This window comes from Balaenoptera physalus, assembly GCF_965194825.1.
Source record: "Balaenoptera physalus genome assembly, chromosome: 6".
NCBI classification, from domain to species: Eukaryota; Metazoa; Chordata; class Mammalia; order Artiodactyla; family Balaenopteridae; genus Balaenoptera; species Balaenoptera physalus.
In genome coordinates this window covers 91,691,293-91,714,364 of record NC_138885.1, presented here as the reverse complement: position 1 = coordinate 91,714,364, position 23,072 = coordinate 91,691,293, and the positions used below count along the sequence as shown (strand labels likewise).

Genomic DNA, 23,072 nt, shown 5'->3' with positions numbered 1-23,072 from the left:
TGTCTTTTTGAATTACGGTTTTCTCTGGGTATATGCCCAGGAGTGGGATTGCTGGGTCATATGGTAATTCTATTTTTAGTTTTTTAAGGAACCTCCATATTGTTCTCCATAGTGGCTGTATCAATTTACATTCCCACCAACAGTGCAAGAGGGTTCCCTTTTCTCCACACCCTCTCCAGCATTTGTTGTTTGTAGATTTTCTGATGATGCCCATTCTAACTGGTGTGAGGTGATACCTCATTGTAGTTTTGATTTGCATTTCTCTAATAATTAGTGATGTTGAGCATCTTTTCATGTGCTTCTTGGCCGTCTGTATGTCTTCTTTGGAGAAATGTCTATTTAGGTCTTCTGCCCATTTTTGGATTGGGTTGTTTGTTTCTTTAATATTGAGCTGAATGAGCTGTTTATATATTTTGGAGATTAATCCTTTGTCCGTTGATTGATTTGCAAATATTTTCTCCCATTCTGAGGGTTGTCTTTTCGTCTTGTATATGGTTTCCTTTGCTGTGCAAAAGCTTTGAAGTTTCATTAGGTCCCATTTGTTTATTTTTGTTTTTATTTCCATTACTCTAGGAGGTGGATCAAAAAAGATCTTGCTGTGATTTATGTCAAAGAGTGTTCTTCCTATGTTTTCCTCTAAGTGTTTTATAGTGTCCAGTCTTACATTTAGGTCTCTAATCCATTTTGAGTTTATTTTTGTGTATGGTGTTAGGGAGTATTCTAATTTTATTCTTTTACATGTAGCTGTCCAGTTTTCCCAGCACCACTTATTGAAGAGACTGTCTTTTCTCCACTGTATATCTTTGCCTCCTTTGTCATAGATTAGTTGACCATAGGTGCGTGGGTTTATCTCTGGGCTTTCTATCTTGTTCCATTGATCTATGTTTCTGTTTTAGTGCCGGTACCATATTGTCTTGATTACTGTAGCTTTGTAGTATAGTCTGAAATAAGGGAGTCTGATTCCTCCAGCTCCGTTTTTTTCCCTCAAGACTGCTTTGGCTATTCGGGGTCTTTTGTGTCTCCATACAAATTTTAAGATGATTTGTTCTAGTTCCGTAAAAAATGCCATTGGTAATTTGATAGGGATTGCATTGAATCTGTAGATTGCTTTGGGTAGTATAGTCATTTTCACAATGTTGATTCTTCCAATCCAAGAACATGGTATATCTCTCCATCTGTTGGTATGATCTTTAATTTCTTTCATCAGTGTCTTACAGTTTTCTGCATACAGGTCTTTTGTCTCCCTAGGTAGGTTTATTCCTAGGTATTTTATTCTTTTTGTTGCAATGGTAAATGGGAGTGTTTCCATAATTTCTCTTTCAGATTTTTCATCATTAGTGTATAGGAATGCAAGAGATTTCTGTGCATTTATTTTGTATCCTGCAACTTTACCATATTCATTAATTAGCTCTAGCAGTTTTCTGGTGGCAGTTTTAGGATTCTCTATGTATAGTATCATGTCATCTGCAAACAGTGACAGTTTTACTTCTTCTTTTCCAATTTGTATTCCTTTAATTTCTTTTTCTTCTCTGATTGCCATGGCTAGGACTTCCAGAACTATGTTGAATAATAGTGGTGAGAGTGGACATCCTTGTCTCGTTCCTGATCTTAGAGGAAATGCTTTCAGTTTTTCACCGTTGAGAATGATGTTTGCTGTGGGTTTGTCATATATGGCCTTTATTATGTTGAGGTAGGTTCCCTCTCTGCCCACTTTCTGGAGAGTTTTTATCATAAATGGGTGTTGAATTTTGTCAAAAGCTTTTTCTGCATCTATTGAGATGATCATGTGGTTTTTATTCTTCAATTTGTTAATATGGTGTATCACATTGATTGATTTGCATATATTGAAGAATCCTTGCATCCCTGGGATAAATCCCACTTGATCGTGGTGTATGATCCTTTTAATGTGTTGTTGGATTCTGTTTGCTAGTATTTTGTTGAGGATTTTTGCATCTATATTCATCAGTGATATTGGTCTGTAATTTTCTTTTTTTGTAGTGTCTTTGTCTGGTTTTGGTATCAAGGTGATGGTGGCCTCATAGAATGAGTTTGGGAGTGTTCCTTCCTCTGCAATTTTTTGGAAGAGTTTGAGAAGGATACTGTTAGCTCTTCTCTAAATGTTTGATAGAATTCACCCGTGAAGCCATCTGGTCCTGGACTTTTGTTTGTTGGAAGATTTTTAATCACAGTTTCAATTTCATGACTTGTGATTGGTCTGTTCATATTTTCTGTTTCTTCCTGGTTCAGTCTTGGAAGCTTATACCTTTCTAAGAATTTGTCCATTTCTTCCAGGTTGTCCATTTTATTGGCATAAAGTTGCTTGTAGTAGTCTCTTAGGATGCTTTGTATTTCTGCGGTGTCTGTTGTAACTTCTCCTTTTTCATTTCTGATTTTATTGATTTGAGTCCTCTCCCTCTTTTTCTTGATGAGTCTGGCTAATGGCTTATCAATTTTGTTTATCTTCTCAAAGAACCAGCTTTTAGTTTTATTGATCTTTGCTATTGTTTTCTTTGTTTCTATTTCATTTATTTCCGCTCTGATCTTTATGATTTCTTTCCTTCTGCTAACTTTGGGTTTTGTTTGTTCTTTCTCTAGTTTCTTTAGGTGTGAGGTTAGATTGTTTACTTGAGATTTTTCTTGTTTCTTTAGGTAGGCTTGTATAGCTATAAACGTCCCTCTTAGAACTGCTTTTGCTGCATCCCATAGGTTTTGGGTCGTCATGTTTCCATTGTCATTTGTCTCTAGGTATTTTTTGATTTCCTCTTTGATTTCTTCAGTGATCTCTTGGTTATTTAGTAACGTATTGTTTAGCCTCCATGTGTTTGTGTTTTTTACGTTTTTTTCCATGTAATTCATTTCTAATCTCATAGCGTTGTGGTCAGAAAAGATGCTTGATATGATTTCAATTTTCTTAAATTTACTGAGGCTTGATTTGTGACCCAAGATGTGATCTATCCTGGAGAATGTTCCGTATGCACTTGAGAAGAACGTGTAATCTGCTGTTTTGGGACGGAATGTCCTATAAATATCAATTAAATCTATCTGGTCTACTCTGTCATTTAAAGCTTCTGTTTCCTTATTTATTTTCATTTTGAATGATCTGTCCATTGGTGTAAGTGAGGTGTTAAAGTCCCCCACTATTATTGTGTTACTGTCAATTTCCTCTTTTATAGCTGTTAGCAGTTGCCTTATGTATTGAGGTGCTCCTATGTTGGGTGCATATATATTTATAATTGTTATATCTTCTTCTTGGATTGATCCCTTGATCATTATGTAGTGTCCTTCCTTGTCTCTTGTAACATTCTTTATTTTAAAGTCTATTTTATCTGATATGAGTATAGCTACTCCAGCTTTCTTTTGATTTCCATTTGCATGGAATATCTTTTTCCATCCCCTCACTTTCAGTCTGTATGTGTCCCTAGGTCTAAAGTGGGTCTCTTGTAGACAGCATATATATGGGTCTTGTTTTTGTATCCATTCAGCAAGCCTGTGTCTTTTGGTTGGAGCATTTAATCCATTCACGTTTAAGGTAATTATCGATATGTATGTTCCTATTACCATTTTCTTAATTGTTAAGTCCTTTTCTTCTCTTGTGTTTCCCACTTAGAGAAGTTCCTTTAGCATTTGTTGTAGAGCTGGTTTGGTGGTGCTGAATTCTCTTAGCTTTTGCTTGTCTGTAAAGCTTTTGATTTCTCCATCAAATCTAAATGAGATCCTTGCTGGGTAGAGTAATCTTGGTTGTAGGTTCTTCCCTTTCTTCCCTTGTAGGTTGTAGCTTCTTCACTTTAAGTATATCATGCCACTCCCTTCTGGCTTGTAGAGTTTCTGCTGAGAAATCAGCTGTTAACCTTATGGGAGTTCCCTTGTATGTTATTTGTCGTTTTTCCCTTGCTGCTTTCAATAATTTTTCTTTGTGTTTAATTTTTGCCACTCTGATTACTATGTGTCTCGGCGTGTTTCTCCTTGGGTTTATCCTGTATGGGACTCTCTGCGCTTCCTGGACCTGGGTGGCTATTTCCTTTCCCATGTTAGGGAAGTTTTCGACTATAATCTCTTCAAATATTTTCTCTGGCCCTTTGTCTCTCTCTTCTCCTTCTGGGACCCCTATAATGCGAATGTTGTTGTGTTTAATGTTGTCCCAGAGGTCTCTTAGGCTGTCTTCATTTCTTTTCATTCTTTTTTCTTTAGTCTGTTCTGCAACAGTGAATTCCACCATTCTGTCTTCCAGGTCACTTAGCCGTTCTTCTGCCTCAGTTATTCTGCTATTGATTCCTTCTAGTGTAGTTTTCATTTCATTTATTGTATTGGTCATCTCTGTTTGTTTGTTCTTTAATTCTTCTAGGTCTTTGTTAATCATTTCTTGCATCTTCTCAATCTTTGCCTCCATTCTTATTCCGAGGTCCTGGATCATCTTCACTATCATTATTCTGAATTGTTTTTCTGGAAGGTTGCCTATATCCACTTCATTTAGTTGTTTTTCTGGGGTTTTCTCTTGTTCCTTCATCTGGTATATAGCCCTCTGCCTTTTCACCTTGTCTGTCTTTCTGTGAATGTGTTTTTTGTTCCACAGGCTGCAGGATTGTAGTTCTTCTTGCTTCTGCTGTCTGCCCTCTGGTGGTTGAGGCTATCTAAGAGGCTTGATGGGAGGCTCTGGTGGTGGGTAGAGCTGACTGTTGCTGTGGCGGTAAAACTTTAATCCACTTGACTGTTGATGGGTGGGGCTGGGTTCCCTCCCTGTTGGTTGTTTTGCCTGAGGCAACCCAACACTGGAGCCTACCTGGGCTCTTTGGTGGGGCTAATGGCAGACTCTGGGAAGGCTCACGCCAAGGAGTACTTCCCAGAACTTCTGCTGCCAGTGTCCTTGTCCCCACCCGTGAAACAGAGCCAGCCCCCGCTTCTGCAGGAGACCCTCCAACACTAGCAGGTAGGTCTGGTTCAGTCTCCCCCAGGGTCACTGCTCCTTCCCCCGGGTCCCGATGCGCACACTATTCCGTGTGCGCCCTCCAAGAATGGGGTCACTGTTTCCCCCAGTCCTGTCGAAGTCCTGCAATCAATTCCCACTAGGCTTCAAAGTCTGATTCTCTATGAATTCCTCCTCCCGTTGCCGGACCCCCAGGTTGGAAAGCCTAACATGGGGCTCAGAACCTTCACTCCAGTGGGTGGACTTCTGTGGTATAAGTGTTTGCCAGTCTGTGAGTCACCCACCCAGCAGTTATGGGATTTGATTTTACTCTGATTGCGCCCCTCCTACCATCTCACTGTGGCTTCTGCTCTGTCCTTGGACGTGGGGTATCCTCCTTGGTGAAGTCCAGGGTCTTCCTGTCGATGATTGTCCAGCAGCCAGTTGTGATTCTGGTGCTCTCGCAAGAGGGAGTGAGAGCACGTCCTTCTGCTCTGCCATCTTCTACTGTTAACTATTATCTAATGCATTTCTTTAATTTTTTTTTTTAAAAACCCTATGTTTAATTTTGTTTTTCCGTATAAATATTCATTTTAAAATGCTGAGTCTCAAATCCAGGCACTGTTGAGCACCCTAATTACATGCTCCTACCGTGCGTAGTCCACATTCTGGAAATATTATTTTCTATTAATTATTTACTTTGTACAGTTAGAAAGAGGTAGGACAAATAAAGAGATGGCCTAGAAAGGCCAGTCAGTCCAGTTGCTATTTTCCCTGGTCTTTAAATTTATAGTAAAGGCTCAGAGAAGTCTCGAAGTACAGTAAACACTCAGAATTTCCCGACTGATTTGCCCATGGAACATTTTTTTAAGAATATATCTTTTCAAAATGCAGGGTAAAAAATAAATAAATAAATATAATGCAGGATAGAGTTCTACAGATGATCCATTTGAAAAATACAATTAGTTGTAGAATTCTGGTCTGGGTTTGAATCACAGCTCTGCCCCCTACTATTAACTTTAGGCAAGTTAACATCTCCAAGCTTTAATTTTCTCATACATAAATAATCCTTCACATGACTCTTGTGAGGATTAAATGAAAGTGTGTATAAAGCTTCTGGCATGTAGTTAAGTGTTCTGTAGCAAGTAAATGGAAGCTGTGCTCTTAACCATATCAGGGCTCTCACCTAATCAGGCCATTTATCAGGCTCTACCATTGATTTGTTCAAGAACTGTGTCCCAGTCACTGTCTAGATCTAACCTAGGTTAGATTTGTGGTATTCCTAAAACCGATACCAAACATTTCTTCATTTGTATCATTTCTGCAGATGGCTGATCTAATTAATTGATTCTTTCTTAACTGCAATTTGGGAGTTAGCTTGCAGTTATTCTCTTGTTACTATTGGTACCTTCCATACCTTACACTAAACTGAGGGGCCAGTTACACTAATGCCCTCATGTTTTGTTTCACCCTTTTAATTTAACCATTAGTTTCTAGAATTAGTATTAAGGCCTCTTTTAGGCCAGAATTTGGTTTGCCACTTCTTATACTTGATATCTTTCTTCTCCAAACATGTCACTGAATTTTTATCACCACCCTTAAGAGTATTTTACTGATTGTCAGGAAGATTTTGTACTGACTGACATTGCCTCAATTTTTATTCCAAACTGTGCCATTTTTTTAGTGGTACAAATATGACTTTTGGGTTCTTAGAGCTCATTCTTATGTCTTATTCTTATGTCTGCTTAGTTGTACCCATAAGGATCTCATAGATAGGGAGGTATACTGGCTGCCTCCTTGGGCCTCTCATAGGCTACCATGAGGATCAAAATCCAGAACGTTGATTTCTGTCCACTCACACTGAATTGACTGGTTCACTGATCACATTAGCAGTTGGGTAATTGACATTCTGTTCCATGTATTACTTGGCAGTAAGTATAAACTACTAAGAAGACTAGAAGACTAGAATATTGCTGATCAACCCAAATTCTCTTTAAAACGAAAGTAAAGTGGTTCCCCAACTAGACAAGAGGTTGGCAAACTGCAGCCCTCAGGCTGGCCACCTGTTTTTGCAGATAAAATTTTCTTGGAACTCTGCCATTCCCATGTTTATGCAGTGGCTCTGGCTTTTTTGTGCTACAAGAGCAGAAATGATTGGCTGTGACAGAGACCAAATAGCCTGCAAGCCTAGAATATTTACTCTCTGGCCGTTTAAGAAAGTTTGCCAACCCTTGACCCAGACTATCAGAAGTTGCCAAATAATCATGGTTTCACAGCAAAGGGAGTTGTATGAGTTTAAGGGATAGTATAAACAAACTATGCCTGAAACCTTCACCATGTTGCCGAAATATCGGCTTCCCTGTGCACCGAGGCCGAACAGAAATACGGAGACAGGGATTTTGGAGGAAGAGAGAGATGGCTTTATTTTTCTGCTAGGCAGGAGGGAAGACACAGCAAGCTAGCGCCTCAAGAACTGTGCCCCGCCCCCTCCTTGGGAATTGGGAAATTTTACATGTGGGGCTCACAGCCCGGGGTATATGATAAGGATCGAAGTAGTGAAGGTCTTGCATGCTTCCTTTCCTTTGCATTATTTCAAAACAGTCATAGCTGGCGTCAGGCTGCCTGGTAATTGGGGTCCGGCAGTCTGGTAACTGCGTCCATTTGCCTCTGGTTTATCGGCCTGTGACCTTGTCTCTGAAATGCAAAAACTATAGGGGGTGATTTGTTGCGAGGGGCGTATAGAATGTAAGTGCCGGGAGTGAAAGGCGGGGTATGTAACTCACAGAGTTAGGGGTGACGGGTGCCGAATGTAAATTACATAGTGTCAGGGAGTGAGTTTCGCTTTGTAAAGTACAAATCCAGTTACTACAAATTAGTGACAGTTAAACAAGGAGTGATTAACTCTCTCAGGGCCGGCTGTGCTGCTTCTTTCGCCTGCTCGATGCTCCTTTTTTCCCCCTTGCTCTCAGGAGAAGAAAAAAGAAAACTCTCACTTCTATTTACATCGCAACATGATTAACTCAGGGCCGGCTGTGCTGCTTCTCTGCCTGCTCGCTGCTCCCTTTGTCTCCCTTGCTCTCAGGGGAGGGAAGACTTCGTGGCTCTTTTTGCTGCAGCCAACATTCTTGAATTGTACCTGAATTCCTTAGAATCCTTGAGTCCTGTTAGATCCTCGTTTGGAGCTCTTGAGTAGAAGGCTTGCAGACCTTTTGGTTAATGGCAAATTGAATAGTTGTAATTCATGCCTTGGTTGAACTTGGAAATTTCCAAATCCATTTAGCAACACATTCATAATCTCTGTGGTGGGTATTTCTGAAGACATGTTTTTTTGTTGTTGTTTGAACAACTAAAACTAGTAAGTAATTTACTGAGCTTCTTCCAAGTTTGGATACAAAGGTCATCGGACACTGTCTGCTCCATGGAAGCACAGTCTGAGGACCTAAGAGACACGTAAATAGATAAATTTTCATACAAAGGACTCAACTTTTAATCAGGTTAGTAAAGTGGATAGATCAGTCACTATTTCACTAATGGATTGATGGTTCTTTAAATTCAATTTGTACCAATTGTGGTTCAGGTAGTGATACTCCATATAATCATTCTAAAGCAAATCTAGAAGAATACATGATAATGGAAAATTTTTAAAATATAATGAAAAAGGAATTAATCCCAATCTTTATAAAGCTGCAAATATCAATATTAAAACTGTGATGGTGTGAGGGATAAGACTAGAATAATAGAAAAAGAGTGTAAACAGTAGTGTATACATAGTTTATTTAAAGCAGTATCCAAAAATCATTAAAAAAAGAGAAGAGGGGACTTCCCTGGTGGTGGTTAAGACTCTGTGCTTCCATTGCAGGGGGCATGAGTTTGATCCCTGGCCAGGGAACTAAGATCCTGTGTGCTGCACAGCGCAGCCAAAAAAAAAAAAAAAAAAAAAAAGTTATTCCATAAATTGTGTTAGGATAACCAGTAAATGACATGGAGAAAAAGAAGCAAAAGAATTTCACCTCACATGATATACCAAAATTCCAGATGGATAAAAGAGTTGCCTTTTTAAAGAAAACAGAAGAAAAACTTAAAACATTTCAAAGAATTCCTCTGAAGAAGAAAGGAATTTCTCAGTTTACAAACTTGACAGAGGTAAAGACGGAATAGGTTTAACTGCACGAAAATAGGACAAAAGAGAACTGTACATTCAAAAAAGCAATAAGGTATGAATGGGCAAGTCACAAGAGAAAATGTTCAACTTCACTAATTAGAAAATAAAGTTACAAGTTCAGTATCCACCAAAATAACAAAATTTTTAACGTTATGCACTCATTTAGTTAGAGCCGCCAAAACAAAGTACTGTACCAGAGACTGGGTGGCTTAAACAACAGAAAAATTTCTCACGGTTCTACAGACAAGTTGGGAGATCACGGTGTGGGCAGGGTTGTTTACTCCGAGGCCTTTCTCCTTGGCACGTAGATGACCATCTCCTGTCTTCACGTCATCTTTCCTCTGGGTGTGTGTTTCCCAATCTCTTTATAAAGACACCAGCTAAAGTGGATTAGGTCCCTCCCTAATGACCTCATTTAATCATATTACCTCTGTAAAGACCCTATTTACTGCCAACTAAAAATTGTCGCTTACCATCTGGCTCTAGTGTGTAAGAGTGAAGTCACTAGCCACCGCAGTCACTGACCTTCAACACACCTTGAAAGGAGTTCAGAGTGGAGATCAGGCACTCTGTGCTTTGGGGAAAACTGGCAGAACAGGCCTTCAGATAGATATTTTCAAGAGAAGATTTTATGAGCCCAATTTCTTGCATCTTCTCATATCCAGAAAAGCACTAAAATCATTAATGGAGACACCTACCTGCTCCTCGTGACTAGCAGCAACCCTCTGCCAAAACGTGTGCTTGACTGCGCATATCCCCCTTCACTAAAATCATAGATTTTAGATCATAGATAACACTAACTTCTCCCCCTACCTCCTGGGAGCAGTTCCTCAGCGCTGAGAGGCTATCTCCCCAGGCATTTTGCCCCAAATAAAGCTCACAACTCTCACATTGTGCATTTTTTTTCAGTCCACACTGCAAATACAGTCACATTCTGAGGTAGTGGAAGTTAGGACTTAAACACATGAGTATATGGGGTGGGGTGGGGGGAACAGCCCTTCAAACAGCCCATAGCATATGCACTAACAGACGCACTAAAATGGCTAACTTCATTAATGAAACCTTGGGTATATCCTGAACCAGTAATGGGCTTTGCTAAATTTAAAACCATTTTGGAAAGCAATTTTGGCAACATGTACAAGATTTTTTCATTGGCTTTTACCCTGTAATTTTACTGTGAGGATTTCGCCTAAAGAAATTAAATACTCTAAATTGCTGTCTGCACAAACTGCAACTTTGACCTGTAATAGCGGAACATGGCTAATGCCCATATTTAGATTGCTGTTAGGATTAAGTGAGAACTTATGTACAGTGTTTAGCACAACGACTTCGATTAACTGTTATACTCCAAGGACTGGGATTCCCTAGGTTTTGCTTAACATTTAAATGTGCTGTTAAACATATACCGAATAGCTGGAAATTTCACAAGTTACTGTGAGAAATTTCTCCCTCACAAGTGAAATACTTACCTTGTACTTAGTGATCCTGACCCCATGTAAGAATCTAGGTATTAATGGTTTTAAAGCATCTTCAAATCCATTTTGAGAAGCGGCTTAAGAAATGCAAACAACCACAGGGATTTTGGGAATGCGTATTTCTCATCTCTTTACACTACAGTAGTTGTGTATCTGTATCGGGCAGGTTATCTACGCTGCTCTCCTGTGCAAATAAAACCAGTAAGATTACGCTTTACCTTAACGCGTGATAATTTTATGCATTCCACTAAATTTGTAATGAGTACGTGATTTTTTTCAAGTGACAAAATGGAGAAGGGGCGGGGCGCGGGAGTCAGGATTGGCAATTACTTTTTCCATCAAATTGCAGCTTGGAAAAAAAAAATTGCAGCTTGATTTTTGTTGTTCAGAGGTTGTTTCCTGATAATCGTCTTCTTCTAATGACCTTCCATTTCCCCCTTTTACAGTTTGCTTGACCTTTACACCGCAGAGGCCCCGCTTAACGCGGAAATGTTGCTTGTGAGGAGTTCCACTGTCTCCAGGCTTTTGCTCTCACATTTCTTCGACTTTTAAAACCTCGGGAAAAATCTTTACAATCCAAGTTCAGTGCGCGTGGGTCCCAGCCACTTAAGATTTAACGAGTTTTAAACAGGTCTCAGAACTTTAACAAAAGCCCAAATCCAGACAATTCCCAATTTGGGGCTATTTGATGCAGATGGTGTAATTTTTTTTAAAGCATCGTTTAAGCGGTTGCAATAGGGCACAGGCTATTTTGTACCCTGCTTCCCTCACTTTTCCTCATTTCTAGCGTTCACAAACACAATTTTTAGTGACCATGGGCGAGTCTCTTCTCTCCAACTCTTACAATGTTTTCTCAGAGTCGGAACGGAGAGCGGGGCCAACATGGCGGCCAGCAACAGCTTCCCTCCCTCCACCCTTGGTCGCTGAGCGCCCGACCCAGAACCTGCGCACGAGTCGGAGCCTGAGTCGGCTCAGCCCTCCCCGTGTGCACGCCCAGCCCGGAGGCGGAGGCCCGCGTGCCGCGTCATCGTGTTTTCCAGGAGAGTCCTGACGCGGTGGCTGTCAGCTCCATTTTGCTGCCGGAGCTCGCAGCAGGCAGCTGCGTTTTCTCCGTGGTCGCGTTGCAAGCATTGTCTCCTTAGGCTTGGACTCTTTTCCAGGACGGTAAGACGCAGGAGGAAGCAGGCCAGGTGTCAGGGCCTCTTTTTTGTGCCTCGAGAGCGCTTGTGACGCTCCCCTCCAAGCTTGTTGGGCGCCCGCAGTCTCCGGCACGGTGACCCCCCCCTTTTCCCTACCCTCCCGGCTGCACAAAGGTGGCTCGCTTGTCTTCCATGCTTTGCCTAGCCCGTCGCTGCGAATTTCTGTTTGAACCGCAACGCTCCAGTCACTGGTGGAGGGTAGCCATAGAGTTTGCCAGGCGGGGTGGGGTTCTCGAACGTTTGCCTTCCCCGAAGGGAGCGGGGAGGGCCAAGCCCAGGAACCCACGGGCGCCATCTTGTCCACGGCGGTGGAGGCCTCGGCCGGGCTGTAAAATGGCGGCGGGGCGGAGAGGGCAAGGCCGCCTGCGGGGGGTGGCGTTGTCTCGGGCTCTGGAATGTGCCTAAGTCTCGCTCCTCTGAGGAAGTGTTCTTAACAAATGAAAAGAAAGAACACGTTGACTTGGTGTAAGGCGGTGTCACTTAATGTCCTGTTGAGTCTTAAAGGATTCCAGGGAAAATGGCGCGTGCCTTTGCCTTCAGTGGTGTAAACAAAAGTCAGGTTGAGGATCTCGAGGAAAGAAAAGTAATATGGCGTATTTGAAGGAGCGCGTGAGAGAAGTCGGGCAGTGGGGCCCTTTAGCCGAAGGTATTTTTGCGGCCCCCCCGCCCAGAACAATTGGAGCTTCTTGATTTCGAGCTGCTTTTAGAGACGAGGTGAGGCCCGGGCAGTTAGTACTGGTATGAACGGTAGTTGGTGAAAAGTTTCTATATAACGTCTTTTTCAAGTTGTTAGGAATTTGTGCTTCTGGCAGGAAAGGATTTTTCCCAACGTTCAGAAATTGGGATTTCCTCTTCTCTGTTTTTCTTTTCCAACACTCTTCTAGTAAATCTGAGCGTGACATGAATAATGCAGAATATCTATGAATAAAGTTCAGACTCTAGATTTTGAGACAGCAGAAAAAAAATCATTGGGTTTATCAGTGATTTCAGGTTGGGTGATAATGATTTTTCTTTTTTTTTTAAGAGAAGAAAGATATTCGCCATGTATTTCTTCTTCAGGTCTTTTTTTTTTTTAATATATTTTTATATATTTTTTTGGCTGTGTTGGGTCTTCGTTTCTCTGCGGGGGTTTCTCTAGTTGCGGCGAGCGGGGGCCTCTCACTATCGCGGCCTCTCGTTGCGGAGCACAGGCTCCAGACGCGCAGGCTCAGTAGTTGTGGCTCACGGGCCTAGTTGCTCCACGGCATGTGGGATCCTCCCATACCAGGGCTCGAACCCGTGTCCCCTGCATTGGCAGGCAGACTCTCAACCACTGCGCCACCAGGGAAGCCCGATAATGATTTTTGAACTTTGATTTAAAAGAACAATTAAACGTCACAACTAGAGTGAATTTGCAACAGTGTTGACATGTGGGGTAGTATTTAACTGGGAAAAACTTGTCTTTTATGTAGATGAGGCACTCAAAGAGAACTTATTGTCCTGATTGGGATGAAAAAGATTGGGATTATGGAAAATGGAGGAGCAGCAGCGGCAGTCATAAAAGAAGGAGGAGATCGCATAGCAGTGCGCGGGAGAACAAGCGCTGCAGATACAATTACTCTAAAACATCTGATAGGTAATGAGGGTATTTATAGTGACTCAGTATAAAAATATTTTCATTACAGTGTTGCGTATCAGTTGTATCTCAGTAAAACCGGGGGAAAAATACATTTTCATGATTAAAACTAGAGGCGACTTAAAATAACTGATTACCATTTCTGTTTCCAGTGATAACTTGTAATGGTTGTAAAATTGTGAGAGGTTTTTTTGTTTTTTTGTGTTTTTTTTTTGCTTTTTGGTAAGAAAAGCGTAAAATCTTGTTCAGAGTACTGTTTTAAGAGATTTACTGAGAATTTGAGGATATTTGGGATTAACATAGAGCATTGAAAACACATTTTCTCTTTTTCTAGCTATTATCTGGAAAGCAGATCCATAAATGGGAAGGATTATCATAGTCGACGCTACATTGATGAATACAGAAATGACTACAATCAAGGATGTGAACCTGGACATCGTCATAGAGATAATGAAAGCAGATATCAGAACCATAGTAGCAAGTCCTCTGGTAGAAGTGGAAGAAGTAGTTATAAAAGCAAACACAGAATTCACCACAGTACTTCATATCATCGTTCACATGGGGTATGAGCTCTTCTAAAATATTTTGGAAATTTTATTTCCCTTGTGGAACAGGAAAACTTGAAATTGTGTTTGATCATTTGAGGAAGTTCTGTTTAAGATAAAGCCGTCTCGATTTTAACTTGCAGGATTCTTTGTGTTTGTACATTGGATAGGAAATTCTTCAAATACCATATGTGTATAGTTATATAGTAATAGATTTTATTAGTAGTTGGCAACTAATTGTCATTCCAGTGACAGGAGGTAATTTAGGTTGGTTTATAGCAGGGATTACAAGATATTTTGAAAGTTTTCTTATAGTACTTCAAGAAATGTGATTTATTAAATTAAAGTCTTACTACAAATAGAAGTAGAATTTTATATTTGTACGACTGAGGATTATGCCGTGCGTGCCTCTTTGTTCTGGCAAAGCATATTCTCTAATCCTTTTTTCACTAAGGAAACCACTTAAACAGATTTGAATGTTATGGGTTATGGGTTAATTTGGTGATCAAGCTCAGATGACATTTTAAATACCATAGTGTTATTCTTGTATGCCAATTTTTTTTTCTCCCCAAAATTAGGATTTTAAATTTTATTTGCTGTTTCGTTGTTTGTTTTCTTAGTTTAGCCGGGAAATTATAATTTGGCCACAGTCTACTTTTGACAAGTAAATATTCTACAATTTTGCAACATTAAATTAGGACACTAGAAACTTAAAATTATGTTTCAGTGAATGCTACAACTAAGCATTTTTTTAAAAAAGAAAAACAATTGTATTATGTTTTGTTGCCTTGCCACTTTGAGTATCTTATCTGAAAATCTGTTCCTTGCCATGTTTTTCTCCTGTTAACATAAACTATGTGCCCTGTGAATTTCTGGGGACTGAATTTGAAATTGCTCCTGCCAACCGTTTGTGGCCTGGCGTGTATCTGAATGCCTGAATATCTCCCCGCTGAATGAATTTCGTATTCTGCCCTGAATTCACTCGGGTATATTGATTGGCTGGATGATCTTGGTGCCGCCCACTTGACGTTTCCAGAAGAGTCACCGAAGGAAAAGAACCAGGAGTGTAGAGGATGATGAGGAGGGTCACCTGATCTGTCAGAGTGGAGACGTACTAAGTGCAAGATGTATAGAATATTTTTCAACACTTATTAACTTTTCAGATAACATAATCTATATATAGATTAAGATTTCAGGGATTTGGAAATCTTTTTTTCTTTCTCTGTTTTTGTTTGTTTTTTTTCCATTTCTTTTGGTGGGGGGGGATTGTGTTTTTACTTTCTTTAGAAATTTAATGTTTGTTATGCAGAACTTCCAAAACAGTAAATCAAGTTAATGAAATTAGCTTAAGAATGAAATTAGACCTAAAAATAGTTATATATATGTTTTTTGGCAGTGTTGACCAATAAAATATCTAGTGACTAAGGAAATTTGTAGCATCAACTAGAATAATCTGCATTTGATAGCCTTTATTGTAAGTAAACTGTTTCCACTTCTTGGTATAACTGAGTTTTATTTCTCTCTTTTAGATGAAATTGTTGATACTTTAGGTGAAGGAGCTTTTGGGAAAGTCGTGGAGTGCATTGATCATAAAGCGTAAGTCTCCTGGCCTGGGATTGCACTTGGGAAGGTGAACAGTATAGAAAATTTATTCAGCTTTAAGATATAGTCTGACCATGAATTAGATACATCATTATACCCTTTTAGCTTGGATTTTTGACTCAGGTATAGGAAACTCCAGTAAAGTTACTAGCCTTTTGTGTTCTTAAGCAGTAACTATTAATAGTATGTGTAAGTCTCTAATTACAAGCTGAGAATAGATTTTATTGTTTCAGAAAGTATTCTTTTGTTGTCCCACTGGGCACAGTTGTGGCCATTGTGTTTTTTTTTTTTTTTTTTTCCCCTGGATCAGTAGATTTTAGCCTTGGTTTCATATTAGGAACCTGTGGAGCTTTGCTCACCCCAGACATTGAGCCAATCTTCAGGGTAGTTTACCTGGGAACCTATATTTTTAGAAAGTAACCTAATTGATAAGGGATAACACAGCTAGAGCTGAGAACTCTCCTAGATTAGTGTCATAAGTTTAATTATCTATGCCCTTCAAACAACTGATTGAAATTTCTTAACATAGTGTAAGAAATGTTCTTTACTTTGCTTCCTGTTTGATTTTTTTTTCCCTTTGGAATGGCAAAGCTTTTCTAAGTGAATTATTAGAGGAGGCTTCCTACTATTGGTTGGTAAGGTTCTGAGAACTAGAACTCTTTATCCCCACTATATCCCAGCTTTTTTGGTAACCTGGACCAAAGGAAGATTGGAGTTATTAGCCAGTGACTGGTATTATAGGAAGAAACTGCTCTATGTACATTTGTTTTACGTCTTAGTTGGAATGTTAATTGAGGTGATAATGTCCCAGTATTGTTAAATTAGAGCTATTGGTACATAGTTAAAGGACCAAAAAAAAATTCAAGTGAGTGATGGTCTGATGAAAAAAAGCTGTCATTCAGCATGTGTTACCGACCCTACCATAAGCCCAAAGGTCATTCTAGTTGCTTACACTGAGTTGAAGTTAGAGTACTTACATATAATTAGACAAAACTGAATGCTAGACCATAAATTCAAAAAAACAAATACAGTGGGTCAGAATAGAAGTAGTACAGTTTGAAGAGTGATGGAAAAATGGAATTGGACATCATCGTTATCATTTTTTTAATGTTAACTTTTCGTTAACAGGGGAGGTAGACATGTAGCAGTAAAAATAGTTAAAAATGTGGATAGATATTGTGAAGCTGCTCGCTCAGAAATACAAGTTCTGGAACACTTAAATACAACAGACCCCAGCAGAACATTGTAAGTATCAAAATAGATCTTAGAAAATGGCCTCGGGTAGATTTGAATTGTAAGAGGCTGTACTCAGTTTTTTTCTCATATGTTTATAGCCGCTGTGTCCAGATGTTGGAGTGGTTTGAACATCATGGTCATGTCTGCATTGTGTTTGAACTACTAGGACTTAGTACTTATGACTTTATTAAGGAAAATGGTTTTCTGCCCTTTCGACTGGATCATATCAGGAAGATGGCATATCAGATATGCAAGTCTGTGAATTGTAAGTGTTTGGCATATATTCCAGAAACTTGAGTTTATGGAGACTGATTTTAATGCCAGACCAATTTGAATCTTTGAAAAGAAAAAAATACAATCTAACATATATGACTTGGAGGCCTGACTTAATTAAGAGTAGGTAGGAGAGGGCTTCCCTGGTGGCACAGTGGTTAAGAATCCGCCTGCTAATGCAGGGGACACGGGTTCGAGCCCTGGTCCGGGAAGATCCCACATGCCGCGGAGCAACTAAGCCCGTGCGCCACAACTACTGAGCCCATGAGCCACAGCTGCTGAAGCCCGCGCGCCTAGAGCCCGTGCTCCACAACAAGAGAAGCCACTGCAATGAGAAGCCCGCACACCGCAACGAAGACCCAACGCAGCCATAAATAAATAAATAAATTAATTAAATAAATTATAAAAAAAAAACATTGTTTAAGAGTAGGTAGGAGAAAGATGTGGTTGATTACAAGCGGTTGGTCAGTTTACTGCATTTCATTCAGTAAAGAGAATATTGTCCAGCACATAATAATAAATTGTATAAGACTGATTTAACCTTCCTGATTTCTAAAAATGATAATCTAGAACCACTGGGTTAAAATTAAGGAATGGCAAATCTCAGCTTCATAAGAGAAAGATACTTCTTGTAAGCAGTTAGCTGTCAGTGAACTAACGTTTTAGAGGGGTGATGGGTTTTAGTCCCTGGTGGTTTTGTAGTAGGCTGTTGAATGTTGACCACTTATTTGGACATATGAAAAGGCATTCAGAGAGGATTTTTGTTGTAGGGCTTCGGGGTTTGGTTAGGTTTTTGGTTTTCGATTTTTCGAATACAGGAACTTTTTCTGTTTCTTTCTCAGTTCTGCACAGTAATAAGTTGACTCACACAGACTTAAAGCCTGAAAACATCTTATTTGTACAATCTGACTACACAGAGGCATATAATCCCAAAATGGTAAGTCTTTGATCTTTTATCTTCATAGTTTTAAGTGAATATTTTACACCTTCTTAATGTAATGCCTCCTTAATCATTTACGATTTTCAGAAACGTGATGAACGTACTTTAATAAATCCAGATGTTAAAGTTGTAGACTTTGGAAGTGCAACATATGATGATGAACATCACAGTACATTGGTGTCTACAAGACACTATAGGGCACCTGAAGTTATCTTAGGTAAGAATTTCTTAATTGTGCTTTGAGACCTGTGTATGTCTTTATTGAAGCTAACTTTAAAATTTATTTACAGTTCTAGGTGTTTGTGGGACTACCTTTTTCCCTTTCAGGGATTAGTATAGTAAAACACATTAAGGGTTTTAAGCTCTTGCTTATTCCAAGTAGTCAGCTCTGGGACTTTGAGAAGTTGCTTAATCTTCCTAGAATTCAGTTTGCACATTTGTAATATGTGATGGGATGTTATTTTTATTTATTTTTTGGCTGCATGGCCAACGTGCGCCCCCTGCAGTGGAAGATGGAGTCTTAACCACTGGACCGCCAGGGAAGTCCCGTGATGGGATTTTAAAACATAATCATATAATGCCTGTTATACTTCATACATGTCATGTCTAGTCAGTCTTTGCATGGTGTAGATTGCTCCCATTTTACAAGTTAGTAAATGGAGGTTTAGGAAAAAAATTTTTTCCCCAAATCAGTCCCAAAAGAGTAAGCCAGATTTGGGGCTTGAAACTAGATGTCTCCAGAGCCCTAACTAATTCATACATGCTATGCTATCGTATTATGTTTAAGCTTGGATTAAGTGATTCCTTTATGATCTTTCCAGCTCAAACATCAGATTATATCCTTGTTTTTTAAAATGTTGATAAGAAATATTGAGGATTTTTTCATTAACAATTTGCTTTACTTTGCAGCCCTAGGATGGTCCCAACCATGTGATGTCTGGAGTATAGGATGTATTCTTATTGAATATTACCTTGGGTTTACAGTATTTCCAGTAAGTGTCAATGATCTGTTTCAATGACTTTGCAAAAGTAAATTGCCTGTTTATATGAATTTAACACAAAGTACACACATTTAGGTAGCGCTTTTTCTCTCTCTCTCATTATAGACTGTTAATTGTAGGTAAAGGTAAAGAAATAAAATCACGTGTAATTCTGATGCTGTTCGGCATTTGTATTTTCTTTATAATTTATCATTTTATTGGAAACATTTCTAAGTATATTACAAATAGTTATCTTTGTTTATTTAGGGAAATTGTTGGTGAACTTCTGTAGGCCTTAATTATTTTTTCTTCTAAGCTGTAACTTGCTAAAAGTATGCCTGTTTTAGAGATCACCTTCCTTTGTGACCTGTAATCTATGGACTAAAAATTTAGCAGCTGTGTTAAATAAGAACAAAGCACGATGTGCAAATAGAGGTAGTTAATAACTTTTCTTTACTATTTTAGACACACGATAGTAAGGAACATTTGGCAATGATGGAAAGGATTCTTGGACCTTTGCCAAAACATATGATACAGAAAACCAGGTATGTTTAAGAGTAAGTGCCATCGATCACCTTTGCTAGATGTTTTAAGTTTTCATTGTCAACATTATAAACATGAATGGATATGGACTTACTCGTAGGAAACGTAAATATTTCCATCATGATCGATTAGACTGGGATGAACATAGTTCTGCTGGCAGATATGTTTCAAGGCGCTGTAAACCTCTGAAGGTAAGCCTGGGTCATTGCTGAAGTGATCAAAACCTTGAGTTTTCCCTCTTTTTTTGGTGGGGAAATAAAATTATAATAAGTGGTAGTAGAAAAGGCTGTTGATTGTATTTATTTTCCTTTCAGGAGTTTATGCTCTCTCAAGATGCTGAACATGAGCTTCTCTTTGACCTCATTCAGAAGATGTTGGAGTATGATCCAGCTAAAAGGATTACTCTTAAAGAAGCCTTAAAGCATCCTTTCTTTTACCCCCTTAAAAAAAGTACATAAATCTATAACTGTATAGCTCCCTTAAGAGATCATGTGGACTGTATCAGTCTAATTTTTAAATATTAAGTTATTTTGTACAGCTTTTGTAAATTTACATTTTTGTATTGCCATGTTTATTTTGTTTGGGTAACTCGATTTAAGTAACTATCAGCTAAGTAAAGTAATGAACATCTTTTTCAGTAATTACAAAATGATTTATTCCGAATAAATTTTTGTACTTATAAAATTTATATGAATCTGTATAGTTTGTTTTTAGCACCATTTTTGTTCTACCTGTTATTGTAAGAATGGATGTGTATCTCTTCCTGGAGGTTTCCTTAAGTCTTTGGAAATGTTTAGCTTTGTTTGCATTTTAGGGGCTGCCAGCATTGGGAGTTATGCCTTCCTTCTCTAAACCAAATGCAATGAGACAGGTTATAGAATACAAAGAACTAGAGATGAGCCAAGAAAATTTTGTTCTCCCTTTATTCCCAAATTTAATATTGCTGCTTTCTTGTCACCCCCAGTGGGATTCCACAAATGGCTTAAGTTAGTGGGGAATTTAGGTTTTAGAACTTAGGATTCTACGCAGTTGGCTTTTTTTTTTTTTAAAAAGACTTTTTTAGAGTAATTATAGATTCACAGCAAAATTGAGAGGAAGGTGCAGAGATTTCCAGTATACTTCTTGCTCCACACATGTATAGCCTCCCGCATTATCTACATCCCTCATGTATTTAGCATAGGATACAGAGTGTTTTCACTGCTCTAAAAATCTGCTCTATTCATCCTTCTTCTCACCTCCAACCTCTGGCAACCACTGATATTTTTACTGTCCTTAGTTTTGCCTTTCCTAGACTGTCATATAGTTGGCGTCGTATAGTATGTAGTCTTTTCAGATTGGCTTTCACTTTTTGAGTAATGTGCATTGAAGGTTCCTCTGTTTCCATAGCTTTATAGCTCATTTCTTTTTAGCTTACAATTTATTTTTAATTTTTTTTAATTTATTTATTTTTATTTTGGCTGCACCAGTTCTCAGTTGTGGCATGCAAACGTCTTAGTCGCTGCATGCAGGCTTCTTAGTTGCTGTATGTATGCGGGATATAGTTCCCTGGCCAGGGATGGAACCTGGGCCCCCCTGCATTGGGAGCATGGAATCTTACCCACTGGACCACCAGGGAAGTCCCCGTTTATTTTTAAATCCTGAAAGACACTGAAAGATCTAAACTTCGGGTAGTGCTCCCCACACGCAAACACACCTGGTCAGGAACCCAGTAGAAGAGCCCCCTTTGTAGGAAGCATTGCAACAGTAGAGTTGTGCGGTATGGATATATTTTTACTGCAATTTTTAAAATCATACATGGCATATCCTCGTTAATATTTTAATGTAATGTAAATTACAAACGTACCTAATCAAATTAAAAAAATAAAAAATTTGAATTTAAGTATCCTAAAACCACATAAAATGGCAACTTTCACTCAGATTATTTACATGGTAGCACTAATAAAGACTTAGCAGCATTACTACCTAATGCTGTTTTATCCTAGTTCTTTCTGAAACATTCCATTTTAGTCTGTATCTGTGCAGTTCACAGTTGTCTATCATAAATATCTTTTGCAAAAAGAACCTGTATGAGCATATATTTTCCAAGGTGGTTTGGTCCAGTGAAATATTAATAGATGTGTACCAGAGAGGGCTATCAAGAACGAAAGCATTCTGGTTGCAAATAATAAACATCTGTTCTCTAAGATTATGTGGACTTTTTATCTATTTTTAAAAATTTATTTATTTGGCCATGTCTGGTCTTCATTGCGGCATGCAGGCTCTTTCATTGCTGCACATGTTCTCTTCATTGTGGCACATGGGCTTCTCTCTAGTTGTGCGTGGGCTCAGTAGTGGCACACGGGCTCTAGTGCGCATGGGCTTAGTTGCCCCATGGCATGTGGGATCTTAGTTCCCCAAGGACCCAAGTCCCCAGCATTGGAAGGCAGCTTCTTAACCATTGCACCACCAGGGAAGTCCCTAAATTTTGTGCATGTTGATGTCCAGTTATTCCTGCACCATTTGTTGAAAAGAGGGTTTTTGTTTTGGGTGACAGGAATGTTAGAAATTTAAAAGTACATTAAGGCCGAGAGATTTTAAGTGGATTTGTCATCCATGGTATACTTCCTTGTTGCCAAGATAAGGATCCCAACTCCAGAGCCAAACTGCATAGATTCAAATCTAGCCCTTACTAGCTGTGTGACCTTGGACTATCACTAAATCTCTGCTTGCCTATATTATCTGTAAAACTACAGAAGATTATAGTATTTACGTTACAGTTAGGAGCATAAGTTAGTTTAATATATGAAAAGCGCGGTTGGAATAGTGGCCTAGATTCTACATAGGCTATTTGTTATGGAAGAAGGGACATGTGTTTTGGTATTTTCCTTTGGCCCATGCAATAGTGTTTTTTGTTTTTTAATTTAATTTATTTAATTTTGGCTGCGTTGAGTCTTCTTTGCTGTGTGCAGGCTTTTTCTAGTTGTGGCGAGTTGGGGCTACTCTTTGTTGCAGTGCACCGGCTTCTCATTGCAGTAGCTTCTCTTGTTGCGGAGCACGGGCTCTAGGCGTGCAGGCTTCAGTAGTTGCAGCACGCAGGTTCCATAGTTGGCAGCATGCAGGCCCTAGAGAGCATGGGCTTCAGTAGTTGCGGTGTGTGGGCTCAGTAGTTGTGGTGCACGGGCTTAGTTGCTCCGCGGCATGTGGGATCTTCCCGGACCAGGGATCAAACCCATGTCCCATGCACTGGCAGGCAGATTCTTAACCACTGCACCACCAGGGAAGTCCTGCAATAGTCTTTTAATTTACTTCCCACTTAAAAATTATATCAAGGTTCCCTGTGCAGAGGATTTCTCTGAATTTTTGTAAGAGTAAACCCTAAATTGTTGATACGTTTCAAATTAATTAACCTAGGTACCATAAATTATGTACTGTATTATAGTCTTAAATTTTTAGTTGTGTAATTTTTGCCATTGAAGGTGGTGACTTGTATATTCAGTTGTACTAATTCCTAACCTAAGCTCTGAGGGTTAGAATGCATTGGTTACATGTTTGACTGAAAGATACATTAGAGTAGATGACACAACCCTTAAGGGCCTGTATTTTCATAAATTTAAAAGAGAGGC

The 23,072-nt window shown here is 39.2% G+C and overlaps 1 protein-coding gene and 1 long non-coding RNA gene across 5 annotated transcripts; one reads left to right on the top strand and one right to left on the bottom strand.

Annotated features, from left to right (window-relative positions):
• Positions 1-7,297: 7,297 nt before the first annotated feature.
• On the bottom strand, positions 7,298-11,447 carry LOC309663407. Of its 4 annotated transcripts, XR_014265234.1 has the most exons (3): positions 10,868-11,447; positions 10,532-10,721; positions 7,298-8,106 (listed from the first exon to the last, which is right to left on the bottom strand). It is a non-coding gene; the product is annotated as an uncharacterized lncRNA (long non-coding RNA). The 4 variants fall into 4 exon arrangements; XR_014265233.1 differs by having other exon boundaries at positions 10,532-11,447; XR_014265235.1 differs by lacking the exons at positions 10,532-10,721; positions 10,868-11,447 and adding an exon at positions 9,257-9,746.
• A 116-nt stretch (positions 11,448-11,563) lies between these two features.
• CLK1 (CDC like kinase 1) lies at positions 11,564-20,158 on the top strand. The gene is made up of 13 exons (XM_082467204.1): positions 11,564-11,701; positions 13,188-13,351; positions 13,686-13,914; positions 14,933-15,023; positions 15,426-15,492; positions 16,627-16,743; positions 16,833-16,999; positions 17,850-17,944; positions 18,035-18,164; positions 18,857-18,939; positions 19,393-19,472; positions 19,571-19,661; positions 19,785-20,158. The coding sequence occupies exons 2-13, from the start codon at positions 13,188-13,190 to the stop codon at positions 19,926-19,928; spliced, it is 1,458 nt and encodes a 485-aa protein (XP_082323330.1). The 5' UTR covers positions 11,564-11,701; the 3' UTR covers positions 19,929-20,158.
• The last annotated feature ends 2,914 nt before the right edge of the window (positions 20,159-23,072 follow it).